The sequence below is a fragment of the Tenrec ecaudatus genome, chromosome 18 (assembly GCF_050624435.1).
Source record: "Tenrec ecaudatus isolate mTenEca1 chromosome 18, mTenEca1.hap1, whole genome shotgun sequence".
In the NCBI taxonomy this organism is placed as follows: Eukaryota; Metazoa; Chordata; class Mammalia; order Afrosoricida; family Tenrecidae; genus Tenrec; species Tenrec ecaudatus.
The window spans coordinates 46,661,633-46,680,289 of NC_134547.1; the positions used below are offsets into that span (position 1 = coordinate 46,661,633).

The following is an 18,657-nucleotide window of genomic DNA, read 5'->3' on the forward strand; positions in this document are numbered from 1 at the left end:
GATCAGACAGTCTCATCTTTGTCCTATGGAGCTGCTGGTGGATTTAAACTGCCGACCTTGTGGTTAGATGTCTGGCACTTAACCCATGATGTGTCTCTGGAGACCTACAAGGGCAGTGGTTCGCAACCTTCCTCATGCCGTGACCCTTTCATACAGTTCCTCATGTTTTGGTGACCCCCAACCATAAAATTATTTTTGTTGCTACTTCATCACTGTCATTTTGCTACTGTTTTGAATCGTCATGTCAACATCTGACATTCAGGATATATTTTCATTGTTACAAAGCGAACATACTGAAAGCATAGTGATTCATCATGAAAACAATATGTTATTATATCGTGAAATATTTATAATGACAAATCAATGAAATTTTGTCTCGAAGCATGGTGTAGCCTGGGTAACAGTCTTCACACCGGGTACTCACTTTGATTCCTGATGCCAGGGTCCCCATGAATTGTTACAGGCACCCAAGTCCCTTGACCTGGAAACACACCAACTGCATGACCCTGGACATAGCGTTCCTCTCTCAGAGTCTCAGCCTAACAAGCTCCCCCACGCCCTTACTGCAGGGCTGTGGTTGCCTAAGGGGAAGTGTTAGCCCCAGGCAGCTTGACCCCTCCCAAAGGAGCCTTCCTGATGGTTGTGACCATGCATCCCAGAAGTGCAATGGCCCCTGTGCCCTGCTCACAGCCCTCTCCCCACTGGGGGTGGGGGAGAAAAACACCCCTTTTTCTGGCATCAGCCAACATGCCTGAGGGCCGCCTGCCAGAGGCTCACCCAGCAGCAGTGGGCGCTGCACCAAAAAGCACTGGAGGATCAGAGGCGCCTTGGGGTGGAGTTTATCCATCTCTTACTCTCAACCCAGGCCCGGAGGGCACTATTGTGAAATATGAACCAGGAACCGCCATGCTGCCTCCTCCACCATGCAGCAACATGACAGGCTTTGATCTGTTGAGCAGGGATTTGAACTTGGAAAAATGAATTGATCCAGGAAGTTGCCCCCCTCCCCCCCCGCACCAATCCCTATGCTCAGGGTAAAGAGAGTTGATTGAACGGGAGAGAGAACTGTGTGCCGAGACAACTCATGGCTTGGCTTGCAGTTCCCAGAGGAAGTGTCCTGGCGCAGACTCCTCATACCCACAGTGACCAGAGTGATGTGTCACTGGAAAGATGGATGATGTTATAAGTGGAACTGCTTTATCCCCCAGGGGATGATTGACAATGGTGTACCTTCCTGTTTCTATGGGTTTCTGTTTTCCTGCCTTTAGGTTGCTTGCTGCTTGTGTGTTTGTCTCTTGTCTGCTAGTAGGTTTGTTGTTGTGGGCAGGTAGTTGGGGTTTTGAATTTGCCATAAAAAGACCCCAAAGTGCCCGGCTATCAAAAGACATAGAGCCTGGGGTCTTAAAGTCTTGAAGGTAAACAAGCGGCCATCTAGTCAGAAGCAACAAAGCCCACATGGAAGAAGCACACCAGCCTGTGTGATCACGGGGTGATGAAGGGATCAGTTACCAGTCATCAAAGAACATAAAAAATCATATCAGTGTGTGCTCACCTCCCTGATACGATCACTGAAGACATATGGGTGCATAAGCAAATGTGGTGAAGAAAGCTGATGGTGCCTGGCTATCAAAAGATACAGCCTCTGGGGTCTTAAAGGCTTGAAGGTAAACAAGCGGCCATCTAGCTCAGAAGCAACAAAGCCCACATGGAAGAAGCACACCAGCCTGTGACGATCACTAGGTGTCGAAGGCATCAGGTATCAGGCATCATCAGAACAAAAAATCATATCATTGTGAATAAGAGAGGAGTGTGGAGTGGAGACCCAAAGCCTGTTTGTAGGCCACTGGATATCCCTTTACAGAAGGGTATCAGGGAGGAGACTCAGGGTGTGATGCAGCAGCGATGAGACATACAACTTACCTCGAGTTCCAAATGCTTCCTCCCCACCCACTATCATGATCCCAATTCTACCTTACAAATCTGGCTAGACAAGAGGATGTACACTGGTACAGATAGGAACTGGAAACACAGGGAATCCAGGGTGGATGGTCCCTTTAGGACCAGTGGTGTGAGTGGCGATACTGGGAGGGTGGAGGGAGGATGGGCTGGAAAGGGGGAACCGATTACAAGGATCTACATATAACCTCCTCCCTGGGGGACGGACAACAGAAAAGAGGGTGAAGGGAGACATCGGACAGTACAAGATATGACAAAATAATAATTTATAAATTATCAAGTGTTCATGAGGGAGTGGGGAGTGGGGAGGAAGGGGACAAATGAGGAGGTGATGTCAGGGGCTTAGGTGGAGAGCAAATGTTTGGAGAATGATGATGACAACAAATGTACAAATGTGCTTCACACAATTGATGTATGTATGGATTGTGATAAGAATTGTATGAGCCCTTAATAAAACAATTTTTTAAAAAGAAAGTTTTTAAAAAGAGGACCACCAAAGCAAACCTACTGGCCCCATCTGTGGCTGCCCCCCGCGCTCCCCCAATGAGGTGAAGAAGAGCAGATGTGTTCCTTGGGCCCAGAATGAGGAGTGCAGGTGCATAGGACAGCACACTATACCCACGGCCGATCTAGCCACAAGGCCAATCCCAAATCCAGACTCACTGCTCTCGGATCGACGCTGACTCATGGAGACCTTGTAGGACAGGGTAGAACTTCCCCTGTGGGTTTCTGAGACTGTAGCTCTTCACTGGAGTGGACAGCCTCCTTTTTCTCCCCGGGGGTGACTGGTGGTTTTGAACAGTTGACCTTGTGATTAGCAGCCCAACACGTACTTCCCCGGCCTCCCAGGCCATTTGTGTAAGTGATCTCATCACCACCCAGTCACTCTCCTTGTTTACATACTGTTTCCAGAGGGCCTGCTGCAAAGCAGAAGCAACTGACCCCATGGCCCTTTACGGGGGCCTTTTGCCAATGCCTGACACGGTCTGGCAGCCATCCCAGACTCACATCTGAGGACCCGATGGGGACTGGAGGCCTCAAGAGGCACCAGTATGGCCAGATGACCCTTCACTCCCCCCATGTCATAACCCCCCACGTCCCACAAATCAGCAATTGTCTCTATGACGGAAAGTGGGTGAAAGATCAGTTAAGTTCAGTGTCTTAAGAACAATTGAGGCCCCTTTCTGGCTGTGATTGTGAATGGTCCCCTCCAATGCTCCGGGTTGGCAGACCCTTTCACCATGCTGCACTCACCTGCGAAACTCACCAGGGGGCACTCTGGAGCAGAGGCTACTTCAGAAGCCAGAGTCTCCCTTCCCAGACCCTGGGACAGGGCCTGCCCTGTAGGTCAGTGGGTATCAAGTGACAGGCGGTCAGACCAGGAGAGCACCTTTGAACTGAAACTGAAAAAGCCAGAGCTGGGGGAGAGGACGGAGCACACAGCAAGGTAAGGATTAGCAGAGACCTGGGGGACACCCACACGGAGTAGGGCCTTGGTGGGAACCTGGGAGAGAGAGTAGCTGGTGAAGAGTGACCATAGAGGAGGACGCTTAGGGTAGGAAAAGACGGACGCCCGGGCAGGGCCATCAAGATGCTGCAGCTCCCTAGAGCCTGCTGTGCAGACGGCAGGGCCCCAGGAGGCCTAGCTGAGGTCTGTTCATCTCTCCCTCCTCACCAGCCCCCATCCCTGAAGGCCTCCTGGGCCTGGCTCCCAGTGGCTGGACCGCTCACACGACCCCATGTGTGGCATTCCGAGTGGTCGATGCATTTTCACGTTCACTAGTGTGGTGGCCCCCTTTCCCCTGGGCTGTCACAGCCCAACTGCGTGTGCAAATCCCCTCTCCACTCCAAAGGCCTGTCCCCTGGCTTTCGGCCTGTTTGTCTTACAACTTTGGCTCTTGGGTGAATTCAGGAGAAGCTAGGATTTTTTTTGCGGGGGGGAACCACAGCATGTCCAAGTGTCAGGGACAGAGTGTCATTCCTTAGCATTTTCTGGATCTGCGCAGAAGGGGTCGGAAGCCGCTCCCGTGGTTCTGAAAGGGGCAGTGCGAGGATGATACTTGAGGGGTTCACTGCCGGGGGCCCTGTCCACAAGGTAGTCAAGGCTATAGGCCGGAGGCTGGAGATGGCAGCCTCAGGGGGGGCCTGTGTGTAGTGACAGTGTCACTGATCTGCAGCAGGTTGTACACCTGTGCAGCTGTCTACAGGGCCACCACTGCACCTGCCGACCCCCCTCCAGGGACCTCTCAGCCAGTGTCAGGGAGCAACATGACTGATTAGAGGGTGGGTCAGCCTTGCCACCCCAAGTCCTTTTGCTGGGAGATGCTGGGAGCACTGAGACAGGGCCCTGCGCCTCCTTGATGGCCCTGCTTATCGACAGGAAGAGGCAAAGTCAACCCCACTGAGAGTCTGACCCCGGTGACTTCCTGAGTAGAAAGGCGCCACAGCCTGGCCTGGACCCATCTTCTTCCATGGGCACTGCGGGCGCGTTCAAACTGCCCTCACCGTGCAGCTCCTTGTGCTCTCCAGGGAGGGAGAGTTAACCTTCAGCCTCAGAAACAGACACTGGCCTGGTCACCAGAACAACATTTATTTCCAAAACTGAGACTGTAGGTACACAATGCCCTCGCTGTCTCTGTTCACTCCTCCCGGACAACTCTCTTCTGTGTCTCCAAACTAAGAAGCCACTGCCGAGCTGCCGATAGACTCGCCCTGCGTGACCCCGAGTGTTGGCGGCCTCCGCTCAGAGCTCCGTGTGTTCTAATTTTGGTGACTTCTTGGCTGCCTCCTGGGACAGAACTTCAGTCCAGAAAGCCACCTCCTTGGCTTTTAGCTTCTGGGCTGCTTGAGTGGTGATGCCAATCTGTAGGTACCCTTCCTTCTGGTCGTACACTGGCCAGAGGGGCAGCCCTTCTCCATTGGGGTCCCTGGGAACAGAACCAAACAGAAAGCCCTCAAAGCGACGCTGTGGTCAGAAGCAACCCTCTGAGAGGTGCCAGCCTCCTCAGGCTTCATGTCTGCCAAGAGGCTCATCCACGTCCCAGCCACGAGACCCCCATCTCTGGGGGAGCACAATCATTTCAGAGAGTGCTCAGTGGTCGCAGCGTCTTCCATGGAAAAGGCACCCCTTCCCGAGAGATGTCCGTGCTCCCCCCAGCCCCCACCCTGCTCCATCTCTGCCACCAGACTCACCCATTCCGAGCAAAGTTGGCCCACAGTCTCATCACCATCTTGCTGAGCTTGACCTCATCTTCGGGGGCACCCTCTGTGGGGGAGGGGGAAGTGCTTCAGCTACTCCAAGTACGGTCCCTATCCCAGCAGCCGCGGAATTACCCCGGGGCTCATCAGAGAGGCCACAGCTCGACCCTTCCCTTCGTGCGTACCTACTGATTCAAAGTCCACATCGCAGCAAGACCCTGGGCAGCCTGTGTCCGCTTTAGGGGCAGACTCGCTGCTCTAGGGCCCAGTGGCGGGCTCCTTCCTTCAGAATCACGTGTCATGCCCACAGCGCCCTGCACAGCAACCCCGATCCCCGCGGCTGCTCAACCTTGAGGGTTTCTTCCACCTCCGTCACCCCACCCACCTTGTCACCGATCACTGCCATCGAGTCCGTGTCAGAGTGGCCCTATAGGACAGGGGAGAACGGCCGCTCTGGGTCTCCCAAGACTGGACTCATCACTGGAATAGAAAGTTTCATCTTTCTCCTGAGGAGCGGCTGGTAGTTTCAAACCACTGATGATTTTCCCCCTTTTGCAATAGATTTTCCCAGTGCAATGGGCCCTTTGATTTCTTTTCTTTTTTTAAAAAAAACAATCATTTTACTGGGGGCTCGTACAACTCTTATCACAATCCATACATACAGCCACTGTGTCAAGCACATTTGTTGCCATCATCATTCTTAAAACATTTGCTTTCTATTTGAGCCCTTGGGGTCAGATCCTCATTTTCCCCCTTCCCTTCCCGCTCCCCACTTCCCTTATGAACCCTTGATCATTTATAAATTATTAGTATTTTGTCATATCTTTACACTGTCCAACATCTCCCTTCACCCACTTTTCTGTTGTCTATCCCCAGGGAGGAGGTTATATGTAGATCCTTGTAATCGGTTCCCCCTTTCTACCCCATCTCCCCTCCACCCTCCTGATATCACCACTCCCAGCACTGGTCCTGAAGGGATCATCCGCCCTGGATTCCCTGTGTTTCCAGTTCCTATTTGTACCAGTGTACATCCTCTGGTCTAGCCAGATTTGTAAGGTAGAATTGGGATCATGATAGTGGGGCAGAAAGGGGAGGGAGCATTTAGGAACTAGAAGAAAGTTGTATGTTTCATCATTGGTACATTGCACCCTGACTGGCTCATATCCTCCCCGTGGCCCTTCTGTAAGGGGATATCCATTTGCCTACAGCTGGATCTTGGGTCCCAAATCTACACTCCCCCTCATTCACAATTATTTGATTTTTTGTTCTTTGATGCCTGATACCTTATCCCTTCAACACTTCATGATCACACAGGCTGGTGTGCTTCTTCCATGTGGGCTTTGTACTTCTGAGCTAAATGGCCACTTGTCTACCTTCAAGCCTTTAAGACCCCAGATGCTATATCTTTTGATAGACAGGCACCATCAGCTTTCTTCACCACATTTGCTTATGCACCCATTTATCTTCAGTGATCGTGTTCGGAAGGTGAGCATCATGGAAAGCCAGTTTAATAGAAAATACTCCTCTTGCATTGAAGGAGTATTTGGGTGGAGGACCAATATCCATCTCCTACTTTAATACTAAACCTATAAATATATGCACATAGATCTATTTTCCCATTGTTCTATATAAATACATTAACATATGTACACACCTTCATTTATAACTCTATAAATGCCCTTTGCCTCCTAGTTCTTTCCTCTGTTTCCTTTTACTTCCCTCTTATCCCACTATCATGCTCAGTCTTCATTTGGGTTTCAGTAATTCCTCTTGGTTACATTACCCTTGATCACGCCCTACCAGGCCTCCTACACCCTCCTCACCACCAATTTGGATCTCTTGTTGTTCCCTTATCCCAGGGTTTGCTAACACCCACTTCCTTTCCCCTGCCTCACCCTTTCCCATGTCCCCCTGGAACTGTTGGTCCCATTGTTTTCTTCTCCAGATTGTTTATCTAGCCTGTCTTATTTAGACAGGCCTCCAGAGATAACAACATGCATAAAAACAAGACAGGGGAAAAACAAATCAACACAATAAAAACAAAATCACACCAATAAAACACCAGTGACAAAAAATGAAAAAGAGAAAAGCCTTTAGTTAGTTCAAGGACTATTTGTTGGCCTTTAGGAGTGTTTTCTGGTCGAGTCTGATGGGGTGCCATGCCATGGCCCCAAAGTCTATTTTTGGTACTCCCTGGGACTTCATTGCTCTGTTCCCCTTGCTGTTCTGTTGCACGCCCTTAATGTTTTGCCTCAGTGTGGTGGGATCAGATTGGGAACAATTCCCACACTGTGTCTCCAGTGTTGTCCCCATAGGGTTATGGATCAGTGAGGGATGTCATGTTTCATAGTGGGGCTGGCCATATGGTCTTCTCTCAGAGCATTGGTTTCTCTGAGCAGGGATATCGTCCTCAAGGCTTGGTGGGTCCAGATGTGCTCCATTCTCTCTTCCTCCCTCTCATACCACTGATCTTGTGGTTAGTAGCTCAACCTATGATCACTATGCTACTGGGTCCCCTTGTCACAGAGTCTGGAATAAGCAGAGCCAAGTGGTCCTACCATGTCATCTAACCAGGAGATGTCACCCATGTAAAACTGTGTGATTACAGATAGATAGTTATAAAGCTAGACAGTAGATATATGTTAAGATAGATACTTAGAGAGACAAATAGACTCATAGACAGACACACACATAAGTGGTTCAAAGTGAACATGGAATCTCCCCATCCTCTCAATCACATTCTGTGGGAGATGGCGTGATGGCATTCTAACCCCTGAGCAAGACCCTGCCGGGCACCTACTGCCTGATTTATGGATGCACCAGGTCTGAATCTGAGTGACCATGGCTGAGGCCATATGGCTTCACATCCTCCACGCATGTTAGAGCAGGAGGAAGATGGGAACTGCCTATTCGAGATCAGCCCTACTAGGGTGGATCCAGGAAACTAGGCCAGGAGATAAGCAGGAACTTTTGGGAGGTGCCCTAGCTGACACTGGAGCCCAGAGCTCCTAACACCGAGTTTACAGCCTGCAAAGAGCCATCACCTTTCAAGAACGGGGCTCCAAAGACCGAGAAGAGCTCATCGCCGTGGTCTGCTGTCACTGACATGGGCTTCGACTCTGGCGAGAAGCTTGGGCGATGCTGAAACTCGTACATGTAGGTAGGGGCTCCGGCATCTGAGAAAACATGAATTCACGCTCAGATCATTTTACCAGCTGCAGACCTAGCCGCTCTCCAAGGGAGGTCCCCCTGAGTGATCTGAGAGTTGACCACACAATGGAGGACCAAGACTTCAACACCAACGGCCTTACCAGCAGCTGCCCTCTGTGAGGGAGGGTCAACTATGTCGGGCGTAGTGCAGCCTGCAGAAAGCCCCCTGGTTATCAGCACAGCTGAGCAATGGAGTTTCTGGAAAGCTCATGGCCTCGCCGAAGACTGCACAAGAGAGACCTGGGCTACTATGGAGAACATGAACCTGAACCATTGCTTGAATGTTGAAAGTCCTCCATCGATCAATTCAAAATGACTCTCATTATGTTCCCAGGAGAGGAGAGTCCCTGGGAGAAACCACCATGAGTGGTAAAGCCGAGGGTCAGCAAAAAGAGGAAGACCCTCTACAAGATGAACTGACACTGCAGCTGCCATGACGGGTGGCGCAGCCCTGGGCAGTGTTTTGGTCTGTCGTCGCTGTGGGTCACACCTACTTGGTGATACCTATCAACTGGAGCAGGTCCATCCACGCGAACCCCCGTGCCTACAGGGCCTTCCTACGCACACATCCAGTGTACGCCACTGCGCGCCACTGAGGATCGACTCGTTTTCGTGCCTTGGAGACTCTGGACAGCATTTCCATTGGTTTCCCCACAGATGCAGAGACGAGGAAAGCAAATCTAAGCTCCTTGCGGGAACGCGAGGTCCTGAAACACAAGCCTGTGTTAACTGGGAACAGGCTGTCTCTTGTGTCTGAGGAAACGACAGGCTCAGAGCTTCAACTTTATCTTCCCTCCCTTATCTTGCTTCCTGCTTGGCTCCGGGTGTGCCCGGTGGTGGTGGGCGAGAGTGGAGCCAGAAACAGGCACCCTGGCCTCTGCCTCATTTCCCCTGCCCTCCTGTCTCACCCGAAAGCATTTGTGTTCAAGTCCCTCTGAAGATGCCAGCTTGTCCTCCGCTCCCCATCAAGGGCCACCCAGCCCGAAGAGCTCAGCACCCACGGAAGAGTGACTCCAACAGGCCGTCACTACAGGGCCCCAGGCCAATTCCCATAAACCCTTTGGGTGCACACATCTATGTCTACCCCACACATGGTTGTGGCCATGGGAAGCAGACTCGTCTCTGTCCCTCTGGGAAGTCCTGCAGCCCGACAGGCATCTCCTTGGGGTCCTACTTTGGGGCATTTCTACTGGTGGAAAATGTCCCAACAGCTTCCCACAAAGTGCAGTAGGAAATTTGCAAAATGCAGGAGAAGAAAGGATGGGCAAAGAGATAGTTTATCATCCCACGGCTCAGAGAAAGCCTCTGCTAATAATTTTGACACATATGCCTTTAGAAGAATAAGAAGGAGATGCTACCACATCATGTTACTTTGTGGCAGAGCGCAAACATTCTTGGTGCTGTTCAATATCCAAGCATACAGTGACACCCAACAGGAAGCCAGAAAGTCACAAAAACCTCTTTATACACAAACACTTTGAATTCAAATTCTTTGAATCTAGGAGTGTACATGGGCCAGAGCAGGGCTGTGGGGTGGACCAGAGGAGGCTTCCTGATGAAATTCTTGCAGGACAGCCCTGCTGTCCTCGAAGAATAAGCAGGCACATGATCATGATGGGAGACACTATTCGTTCCCGCCACTCCCCTCACCCTCTCCTCACCAGAGCAGTTTCCAGTTTTCTGGAAAGGTCTTCATACTAAGCCCCTGTGATTGTCCTGTAGCCTTGGAGAAAATTGATCAAGATGACTCTTCCAGAATTCCCCAATCTGGTTGCCTTAACTGACCGCTCAGTCTGAATTCAATGGGCCCAACGGCTTCTCTCAGAAGCCCCTGTTGTCATTGGACAGATTTTTCCCCCCCAGGAACTGAAAGCCCAGCAGCAATACTTTTTGACTCACCCCCCCCCCCTCATTTGTCATCCCAACCCGAGGGTTTGTCCCTAGGGGTTCAAACAGTGAATGTGCTCAGCCACTAATTGAAAGGTTAGAAGCCTGCCTAGAAGCACCTCGGAGGAAAGGCCTGGTGAGCTACTTCTGAAAACACAAAAGAACACAGCTCTGCTCCCACTTGGGGCCACCATGAGTCGGATCCAACCTGATGTCCACGGGAATGAGCTGCCACGAGGACTCCGTATCATCTATTGAATCCCCCCCCCCCACGCTGTCCCCACCATGGCCCCTTGGTTTGAAACCATGAGCCCTGCTGGGACTCTGCCATCCACTTGTTACACAAGTGCTTCGATGCTAGGCAGATCTTGCTGAAAGGAGGTGGTTTAACCTGGTCTCTGCCACTGAAAAGTTGTGACTAGGACACAGAGCCTGCTCATAGCAGAACGGCCTTCTGGGAGCAAGAGAACTTATTATTAGGCAGTAGCTTGACACGCAGAAATGCCTATCTTTTTAAAACCTTTGGCCTAGAGTCACTGAGCTTTATCCAACTCCTCTAATCACCAGCACACAGTTAAAACCATGGAGATTGATCAAATCTCTGTTCCAGAGGCAAGTGGCTCCTTCTGGATGGTACTTGGAAGTCTGTGCTGGCCTCTCCCCTTTCTGTAAGACCCATCTACTCATCGCTTCATCTGTGAGCCGGAAGTGGTTCCCTGGTCCAGAGCCCCCTCTCTCTTATGCTGCTGGGTTTTTTAATTTGGGGATTTGCAATCATGATAAAAATGACCATGACTGAACAATTGACAGGATGCTGTCTGGATTATGTCCTAATAAAATGGTTTAGGGAAAGAAACCAAAGCACCTTTGACATGAATCACGTCATGCGACCAGGGTTCCTTGTAACAATGAGTGTTTGGGGCCTTTGTTCCAGAGGCCTGGTGGCATGCTAGTTCAGGGATGGGCTGCTAACCCCGCACCAAACCATGCCCCCCTCACAGCACCCATTTAAAACCACGGGGGATGATAGGCCTCCCCCAGTCACAGTAGTGTTTGCACAGACGATCAGAGCAATAACAAAATGTGGACACAGAGGCCACAAGAGGGTAACAGCCAAACACTGACCAGTTCAATAGAGCATGACGCTACTGTGCATTTTGTTTTTGTTTGGGGTTGAGCAGGGCTTATGAAATTGGCACCATTAAAAATTTTTTTAATCTTAGTATCCCAAGTTGGAGAATTGTGAAACTACACTCTCATAAACTGATGACACGTTTTGCAATGTGTACCCAAACCTCTCAAGTATGCCTAGAGTTCAGCCTAGTACTTTCCCTTCTAAATAGCAGTCCTGAGACAGTGACTAAAGGGGCGGCCCAAGACTGATGTGCATAAGAATGAGCAATATGTTATTGGTGCATCAAAAGCCTGCCGAAAAAGACAGGCTAGAATGTTAAAGTAAAGTATCACACGAGAGCACTCATTCCATGGAAGTACGTGTATGTTATTGATGGAAATGACATGGAGCAAGTGCCTGTAATACACACGCGCACACACACACACAAAATCTCAAACTCATGGAGTTGATTCTGATTCGTAGAGATGCTCTACAGGACAGGGCAGAACTGCTGTTGTGGGTTTTTGAGAACAAAACTCTCTAGGGGAGAAGAAAGCTTCATCTTTCTCTCTTGGAGCGGCTGGTGGTTTCGAACTAATGACTTTGTAGTTAGTAATCCACCACGTAGCCCACCGGGCCACCAGGGCTCCTTCAGTATTCCATAAACAAAGACTTATCATTGACGTTTTCATGATATGTAAGACATGAGAATTTTATATTTAAAAAGGCCCCCAAAAGTGCAAATCAAATACTCTAAGCAGAGGAACTATGCTAGCTCCTATATCCAGTTTCTTCCATGTGTTCTTGTATTTTCAAAATGTTCTTTAACTATAAACATTAATTTTATATTCAGAAAAGTTCTTTTTATTAAAAGGACTTTAAATAGGAATAAAATAACAAAAATCCCTGAAACTCAGTGTTCACAAGGAAAACAAAACGCACTGCCACCGAGTCAATTGTGACTCATAATGACCCTGTAGGACAGGGCAGAGGTGCCCTGTGGGTTTCTGACACTGGAACTCTCTATGGGAGTAGCAAGCCTCATCTTTCTCTCTTGGAGCGGTGGGTGGTTTCCAACTGTGGACCTTGAGGATCACAATGCAACTTGAAACCATGACACCACCAGAGCTCCTTAAATAGCACCCCTAAATTCAATGTCACGAGCCCTGGGAGCATCATTGGCTTCATGCTATAGGGAGTTACAATCATCCATGGAAATTCCTGAATTTTAAAACCCAGCAGGTTTAGAGAGAGAGGGCTCTGACCCAGGGGACCCTTTTTTGGCTTACCAATGAGGCGGGTGAGTGAATGTGTATTGGAGAAAGTGGAGAGACCAGTAAGGACCTCAACATGGCACCTGGAAGGAGACATCTACTGCTGAGGGTGGAATTCTCCCACCGTCCTTAAGCTCCAACACTGTGATTTTGGAAAATCCCATCCAAGATCCACTGTGTCACCCTGGCATGGACCAAAGCCTGCCACGGACATTGACACCCTCCAGAATACCTCCTCCCGTATCTCCTGTTGGTTTTCTTGGTTACTGACATTCTCTCAGAGCCTGTGCATGACTCCCACTCTTCTCCTGCTCCATCAATCAACAGCCAGCTTGCAGCTAGATCGGACCAAGACAAATGTCATTCCCACATCACCACGACCTCAAATTAGGAGCACCTGGAGCTTCTCCGAGCAGGACTCCACCTGCATGCCTTATTCCTGGGCAGGCCAGCCCAATGTTTACCCCACTCTCCAGAGCTATTTGCCTAAGAACTGTGTTTGCTCTGTGCATTCCTGCAACTGGTCAAAAGACAATGGATTTAGCAAGTCACAGCCTTCCACCAATGGCCAGTAGGAGCTGGTAGCCAAGTACCCAAACCTCCTTATGCCCCCATGGGATCGTGCTGAGATGCGTCCTCTCCTTATTCCCCAGAGTTCCCACTTCCAGGGGCACACAGTGCACAGCAGCTGGACACTGCACCATTGACTGACACTTCCCCCCCACCCCGCCCCCACCTCCCTGTCTTCTCCTCCTTCCTATTGGTGTTTTCTGGCACCGCCTCCCAGTTAAACCACTTTCACTCAGACTCTCTCCTCATAGGTGGCTTCTGGTAAACCCCAAACAGGGCATCACCAGGCCAGCCAGAAGCAGCCTTTGAGGCTTGCCTCTCAGCCAGCTTTCTCAGCAGGTAGACCTCAGCTAGACTCTGGAACTGGGGGAAGGCAGACGTGGAATCTGGGGGGGTGACATCGCTCTCCTGAATAGCCTCGGGGACTCACCGCGGTGATGACGTGCCATCTTCACAGATGGGACAGCAAAGATCCCATCTCCAAGCATGTCCAGGAACAGGTCTTTCTTTTTGACGGGGTCCTCCGTCCCCCCTAAGTACTCCTCAGTGAGAACTGGAGTCAGTGCCTCAGGGACAGCCTGAATGGGGCAAGAATGAAGAGTGACCACCAGCAACCTGCCCCTGGGGCTTCTCCGCCCAGTGAGGAACAGTTGGGTGAAGAATGCACTATTTATTAGAAGCTCTGAGTTTCCCCTCTGGGGTGGCAGGGTGAGAGAGGCAGGAAATGGGACAGAACCATTTAATTTCTGTGTGGTTTGTGCTAAGTCCAATCCCACTTTGGGTCTCAGCCAATTCCTGAGATTCCCTGGGCCCTCACCAGCAGGGGGTAGGATTTCCACAAGAGTGAGGTGGCTGTCTTCTGGTCCAATTTCCCTTCGGAGAGTGGGTAGCCCATTATCTGTGAAAACATAATTCAGTGTCTATGCATCATCAAAAGATACCAGGAAGAACCATCCTCTGTCATGCTTTGTTGGTGTGATAGTTACATAATCTGGTGTCAACTGGAGACTATTAAGAGTGAAGGGGTGGAGTCTAGCCTGTCAATCAGGTTGCGGCTTGATGAACTCATTTAGAGGCCCTATGGAGATAAACAGCTCACTGGAGGCAGGACACAGTCTCTCTCTGCTTTGTCTTCCTGCTAACAAGTCACGTGGAGCTATACTGATGGGGCCAGAGTCCTGGAGCTGGAGGAGCCACAACCATACCAGTGCTGAGATGTTTCCACAGCCATTGGATCCACAAGACTTTCAACCCATTAGCCTGTGATTTTCCTACATTCAGCATCATTGCATCGCTGCATGAGTCTAAAGAGGAATTTATGGACTAGTATCGACATATGGGGTAATATCGGACTTATGGACTTGATCTGAACCGGGCTGGGATGTTTTCCTAATGTACAATTGCTCTTGGATATAAAGTTCTCTCTTACACATGTGTGAGTATCCCTGGATTTGTTTCTCTAGTTAACCCGTGCTAACACAGATGGATATGGGGTTTGATGAATTGGGAAAAGCCAAATGAATCAAAGGAACTGACATTCCGAAATCCAATGAGTGCAAAGAGAATATGGAAACTGTTCAGCAGGGGCTGCCCTAATCATGGGCCCTCCACTATGTCATTTATCAGGCTGAAACCCCCACAATGGCCAGTGGGTTGGGAATGGAAGGCTGGCTTCTGGCTGGTGTTAAAGTAGTGCTAACACAGACATTCCATATGCCCCCACTTGCCTCCAATGGCTGAGGAAACCCCAAGTCTTGCCATTAGGGCTCTGGTCATGAGGGATGACGTCTGACATCCCTTGGAAGGGGAAGCCCTTCTTCACATTTAGAAGAAAATTTTTACTGCCACAAAAACCTGTTTCTCTGCCTCTCTCCAATTAGTGACTAAGTACACGTGCAGCCACTTCGTGAGGGAGAACGGTGGCACCAGACGCAGGTGAGAAACTGAGCTGAGGCTTAGCTCTCTGTGTCTCCCACGTTCTTTCCCCCGTCTGGTCTACCCTGAGGGTTTCCCACCTGCCTCAGCCTCATTCTACCGGCCCACCTAGCACCGCCATTTTGGGGGGTTGGACCGGAAGGACACAGAGTGTTTGGGGAGATGGCCTGCACCACCCATCTGGCCACCTGAGAGACGGTTTCCACGGAAATGTCAACTCATGCTAAAGGGTGGCCACAGCCTTCTACTCAGAGAAGGGCTTGGGGAATAAAAAACTGCTCCCCCGATTTGAGGAGGGTGGTAGCCCTCCAAGTTCTCACTGTTGGAATAAGCCAGCCAAACTCTTGCTTGTTGATTCCAATGATGTAGGGGACCGTGTTGAATTTCTTCTCAGCAATGATCTCTTCCAGCGGGCGTGGCAAGAACACTCCATCCACCACAGTGGGCAGGAAGGGGCAGCTCTGGGGAAGGGAGCAGAGTATGAAGGTCAGAGCTGGGCAGGGCCCCAAAACTCAGGTCTCGGGGCACCTTTGTCCCTGCCACACAGAGACTGGAAACTTCCCCAGCATCCTCCCCACTGCCATCTTTAGCTGCCACCACCCAGCGGGTTACCCGTTCTGGTGGCACTGCCTGTGACTCTACACACCTGTCCCACTGCCCCCTCTCTGGGAATGATGTGTTGAGGGGTGAGGACCGAGTGGGATTCAGTTGGCTTCTCAGGACCACATTTGGAATATGGAGTCCAAACCGAAAAACAGACAAGAAAGATGACGTGCCCTGCTCTCCGAGAACCCAGCATTCTAGTTCAGGGGATGGGGTACAATAAACAAAGAGGGGAAGTGGGCCACTGCCCCTCTCTAGGCCTTGGTCTTATAGACCCCAGGAGTTCCTATGATCCCACAAACAGGAGGAGTCTGTCTTCCACATTCAACAGGAGTGCCGAGGGGTACCCCGAAGGCACATACCTCTCTGGGATCTCCAAGGATATCCAGAACAAAGAATTTCTGTGGAAACAAAGGCAGAAGCTGAGTGAGAGGCTGGGAGAGAGGTGGACCTTGTGTTCCCGGGACGTGCTGGTGGCATCAGGCTGCCCTTCAGAAGGTGGGCAGGATAGGATGCTGGCTACCCTGAAAGCAGAACAGGGAAGCGGGAGGTGGGGACAAGACCAGGACGGGCCCTGGGGACTCTGAGCCAGTGTCACTGGAGCCCTGAAGAGAGTACCCCTTGTTTGTGCTAGTCCCGTCCTCCTTCCACTTTCCCAGCTCTTAGAGACTGCACCCCCATCTTCCTCAGGTGGTGGTGGGGGGGTTCTGCTTCCCCACTCTTTCTCCATTGGTGACCTGAGGCCCTCCAGCTCCCTAACCACAACAGAGATTGGTTCAAGAATGGCCCATGCCTAAGCCAACCCAACAGAGTTCACCCCCACCCAAATCCCACTGACTGTTCGGGGACCCTGCAACCAACACCCCTGGCCAGTATGGAGGGAATCACCAATAAGGTTCTGAGATGTAGCTGCAGAAGCCAGCTGCATGTGTGATGTTATTATTCCTCCTCCCGACATTGGAAATCTTTCTCAACAAAATGGGAAAATATAAATGCCTTCTTCCGATCCACTGGGAATCCAGGTAGGGTTCCCAGGTGATGGGGGAGGAGCTTCAGAGAGGAAGCTGGGAGCCACGTTTATGGGGTGGGGCTTGTGGGGGCCACGAGAGCGAATGCACCTACCATCTTTAGCATGATCTCCAAGAGCTCGTCCTCCGTCTTCTGGCGCAGGCAGTGAACCATGACGGCGGAGGTGGTAGTTTTACACCCAGCAAACATAGCTATTTGCTGTGGAGAGCACAGGTGACAGCACTTCTAGTGATTTCCGTCCCTCAGCAACTGAGACGGCATCCTACGCTACCCTCTGTCTGAAGGTGGTGGGCGGCGGCAGAAAACTGACCACCGGGTAAGGTTGCAGTCTTGCTTTCGCTACTTGTTGGAATGGGGACTTGAGCCGAGGACACATGCCCTCTGAACCTGCGACCTCAGCCGGAAACAGTGTGATCACATCAGTCGTAACTCAAGCGTTTCAAAGAACTGTGGGCCACGGGGTGTTCAATGGCTGTGACTGTTCAGAACAGGATCAGCAGGCTTGTCTCCTGACGCATCTCTGGGGAGGCTCCCATCTTCCAACCTTTTCGTTAGCATCAGGTGTCTTAACCGTGTTCACCACCCAGGGAGCGCTCCGTTGCCTGATCTGTTCTCTTATATCTGTTAAAAACGAGCATGAAGCCCTCAAATCTGAATATCTGAGGCAGGGGCGGTGACTATCTGACCCGAGGGCCACACGAGGCCCAGGAAATCAGCCAGACCAGCTAACGTCACATGCCTCATCAAAGAGATGCCATTCCAGCCATCAGATTAGAGGTGAGTGACTTCAATGTCTGACCAGCTTGGCCCTTGAATGATATGACCAAGATGGTTTCCAGCGGCCTGATGTGACAGAGTAGAACTGCCCCACAGAGACCCCCGGGCTGCCATCTTCATGGGAGCAGATCACCAAGCGATTCTAAGGAGCAGGGGTGCATGACCCTTGCACCTGTGAGTCCCCTGGGCCTCTTCTCTTTGAGATGAGGAGGGCGGTCGGCCCCATAGATGGAGTTATACGTAAGCGGGAGCAAGGGCTCCAACATTCATTCAACCACGTGCAGAATTCAGAGAGGTCCAGGTAAGGAGACGCACACAAAGGCACTTCAGAAAGTACAGAAGAATATTCCATCCCAAGCCTGACAGTAAGACAGCATTGCCTCCATCCCAATGCAGGACAAATACTGCCCCAAAGTAAGTGAGGTGTTTGGGCCATTGTGAAGGTTTTCCATCTGCAAATTTATGAGTTAGAGATTCAGGTAGGAACCTGACACCTCTCTGGGTCCAGGGTCAACACAATGTTGATTCAAGGGCCCGATAGCACAGATTGTAGACTTTTTGAGTCATACGGTCTGTCTTGCAGCTACTCAGCCCTGCTGGTGCTGTGAAAAGGAGCCACATGTGAAAAGTGGACCACTGTGTGTGGTGTGTACTCCTATAAAACTTCATTTGTGGACACTGAGATTGGAACTTTATATATAGTTTCCACAGGTCCTGTAACATTGTTCTTCTTTTGAGTTTTCCAATGATTTAAACATTTTTAAATCATTTGATAGAAAAGTCTAAAAATTAACTCATGGGTCATAAAATAAACACAACGGACCAGATTCTAAGGCTAGCCACGGAAGCTCCCCGGATGAAGGCATGGAGAGCCGCTAACACAAGCTCAGAGCTTTTCACTCTACTGAAAGAAAAAGAAGACCCTCCCGAAGAAGTTGACTATCCTATTCTTGCAGTTGAGCCGGTCTGCCAAGCACACCTTTGCCCCGAACTTTTCTAAGAATGGTCTTTTCTTCTGGGCTACTGAGATCTCGAAAACTATGTTCACAAGAGAACACAATCGATGGGGCCAAGGCTCTCCATCCAAGCAAAGCTAAGACGGAG

The 18,657-nt window shown here is 50.5% G+C and overlaps 1 protein-coding gene across 1 annotated transcript in view; it reads right to left on the reverse strand.

The window, feature by feature from the left end:
• Positions 1–4,699: 4,699 nt before the first annotated feature.
• LOC142431721 (carboxylesterase 5A-like) overlaps positions 4,700–18,657 on the reverse strand; it is an 80,468-nt gene continuing 66,510 nt past the window's right edge. Inside the window, 8 exon segments of the mRNA XM_075536700.1 lie at positions 4,700–4,883; positions 5,149–5,221; positions 8,199–8,330; positions 13,640–13,787; positions 14,027–14,107; positions 15,465–15,605; positions 16,110–16,148; positions 16,870–16,974. Of these exon segments, the coding sequence (XP_075392815.1) occupies positions 4,700–4,883; positions 5,149–5,221; positions 8,199–8,330; positions 13,640–13,787; positions 14,027–14,107; positions 15,465–15,605; positions 16,110–16,148; positions 16,870–16,974 (903 nt within the window).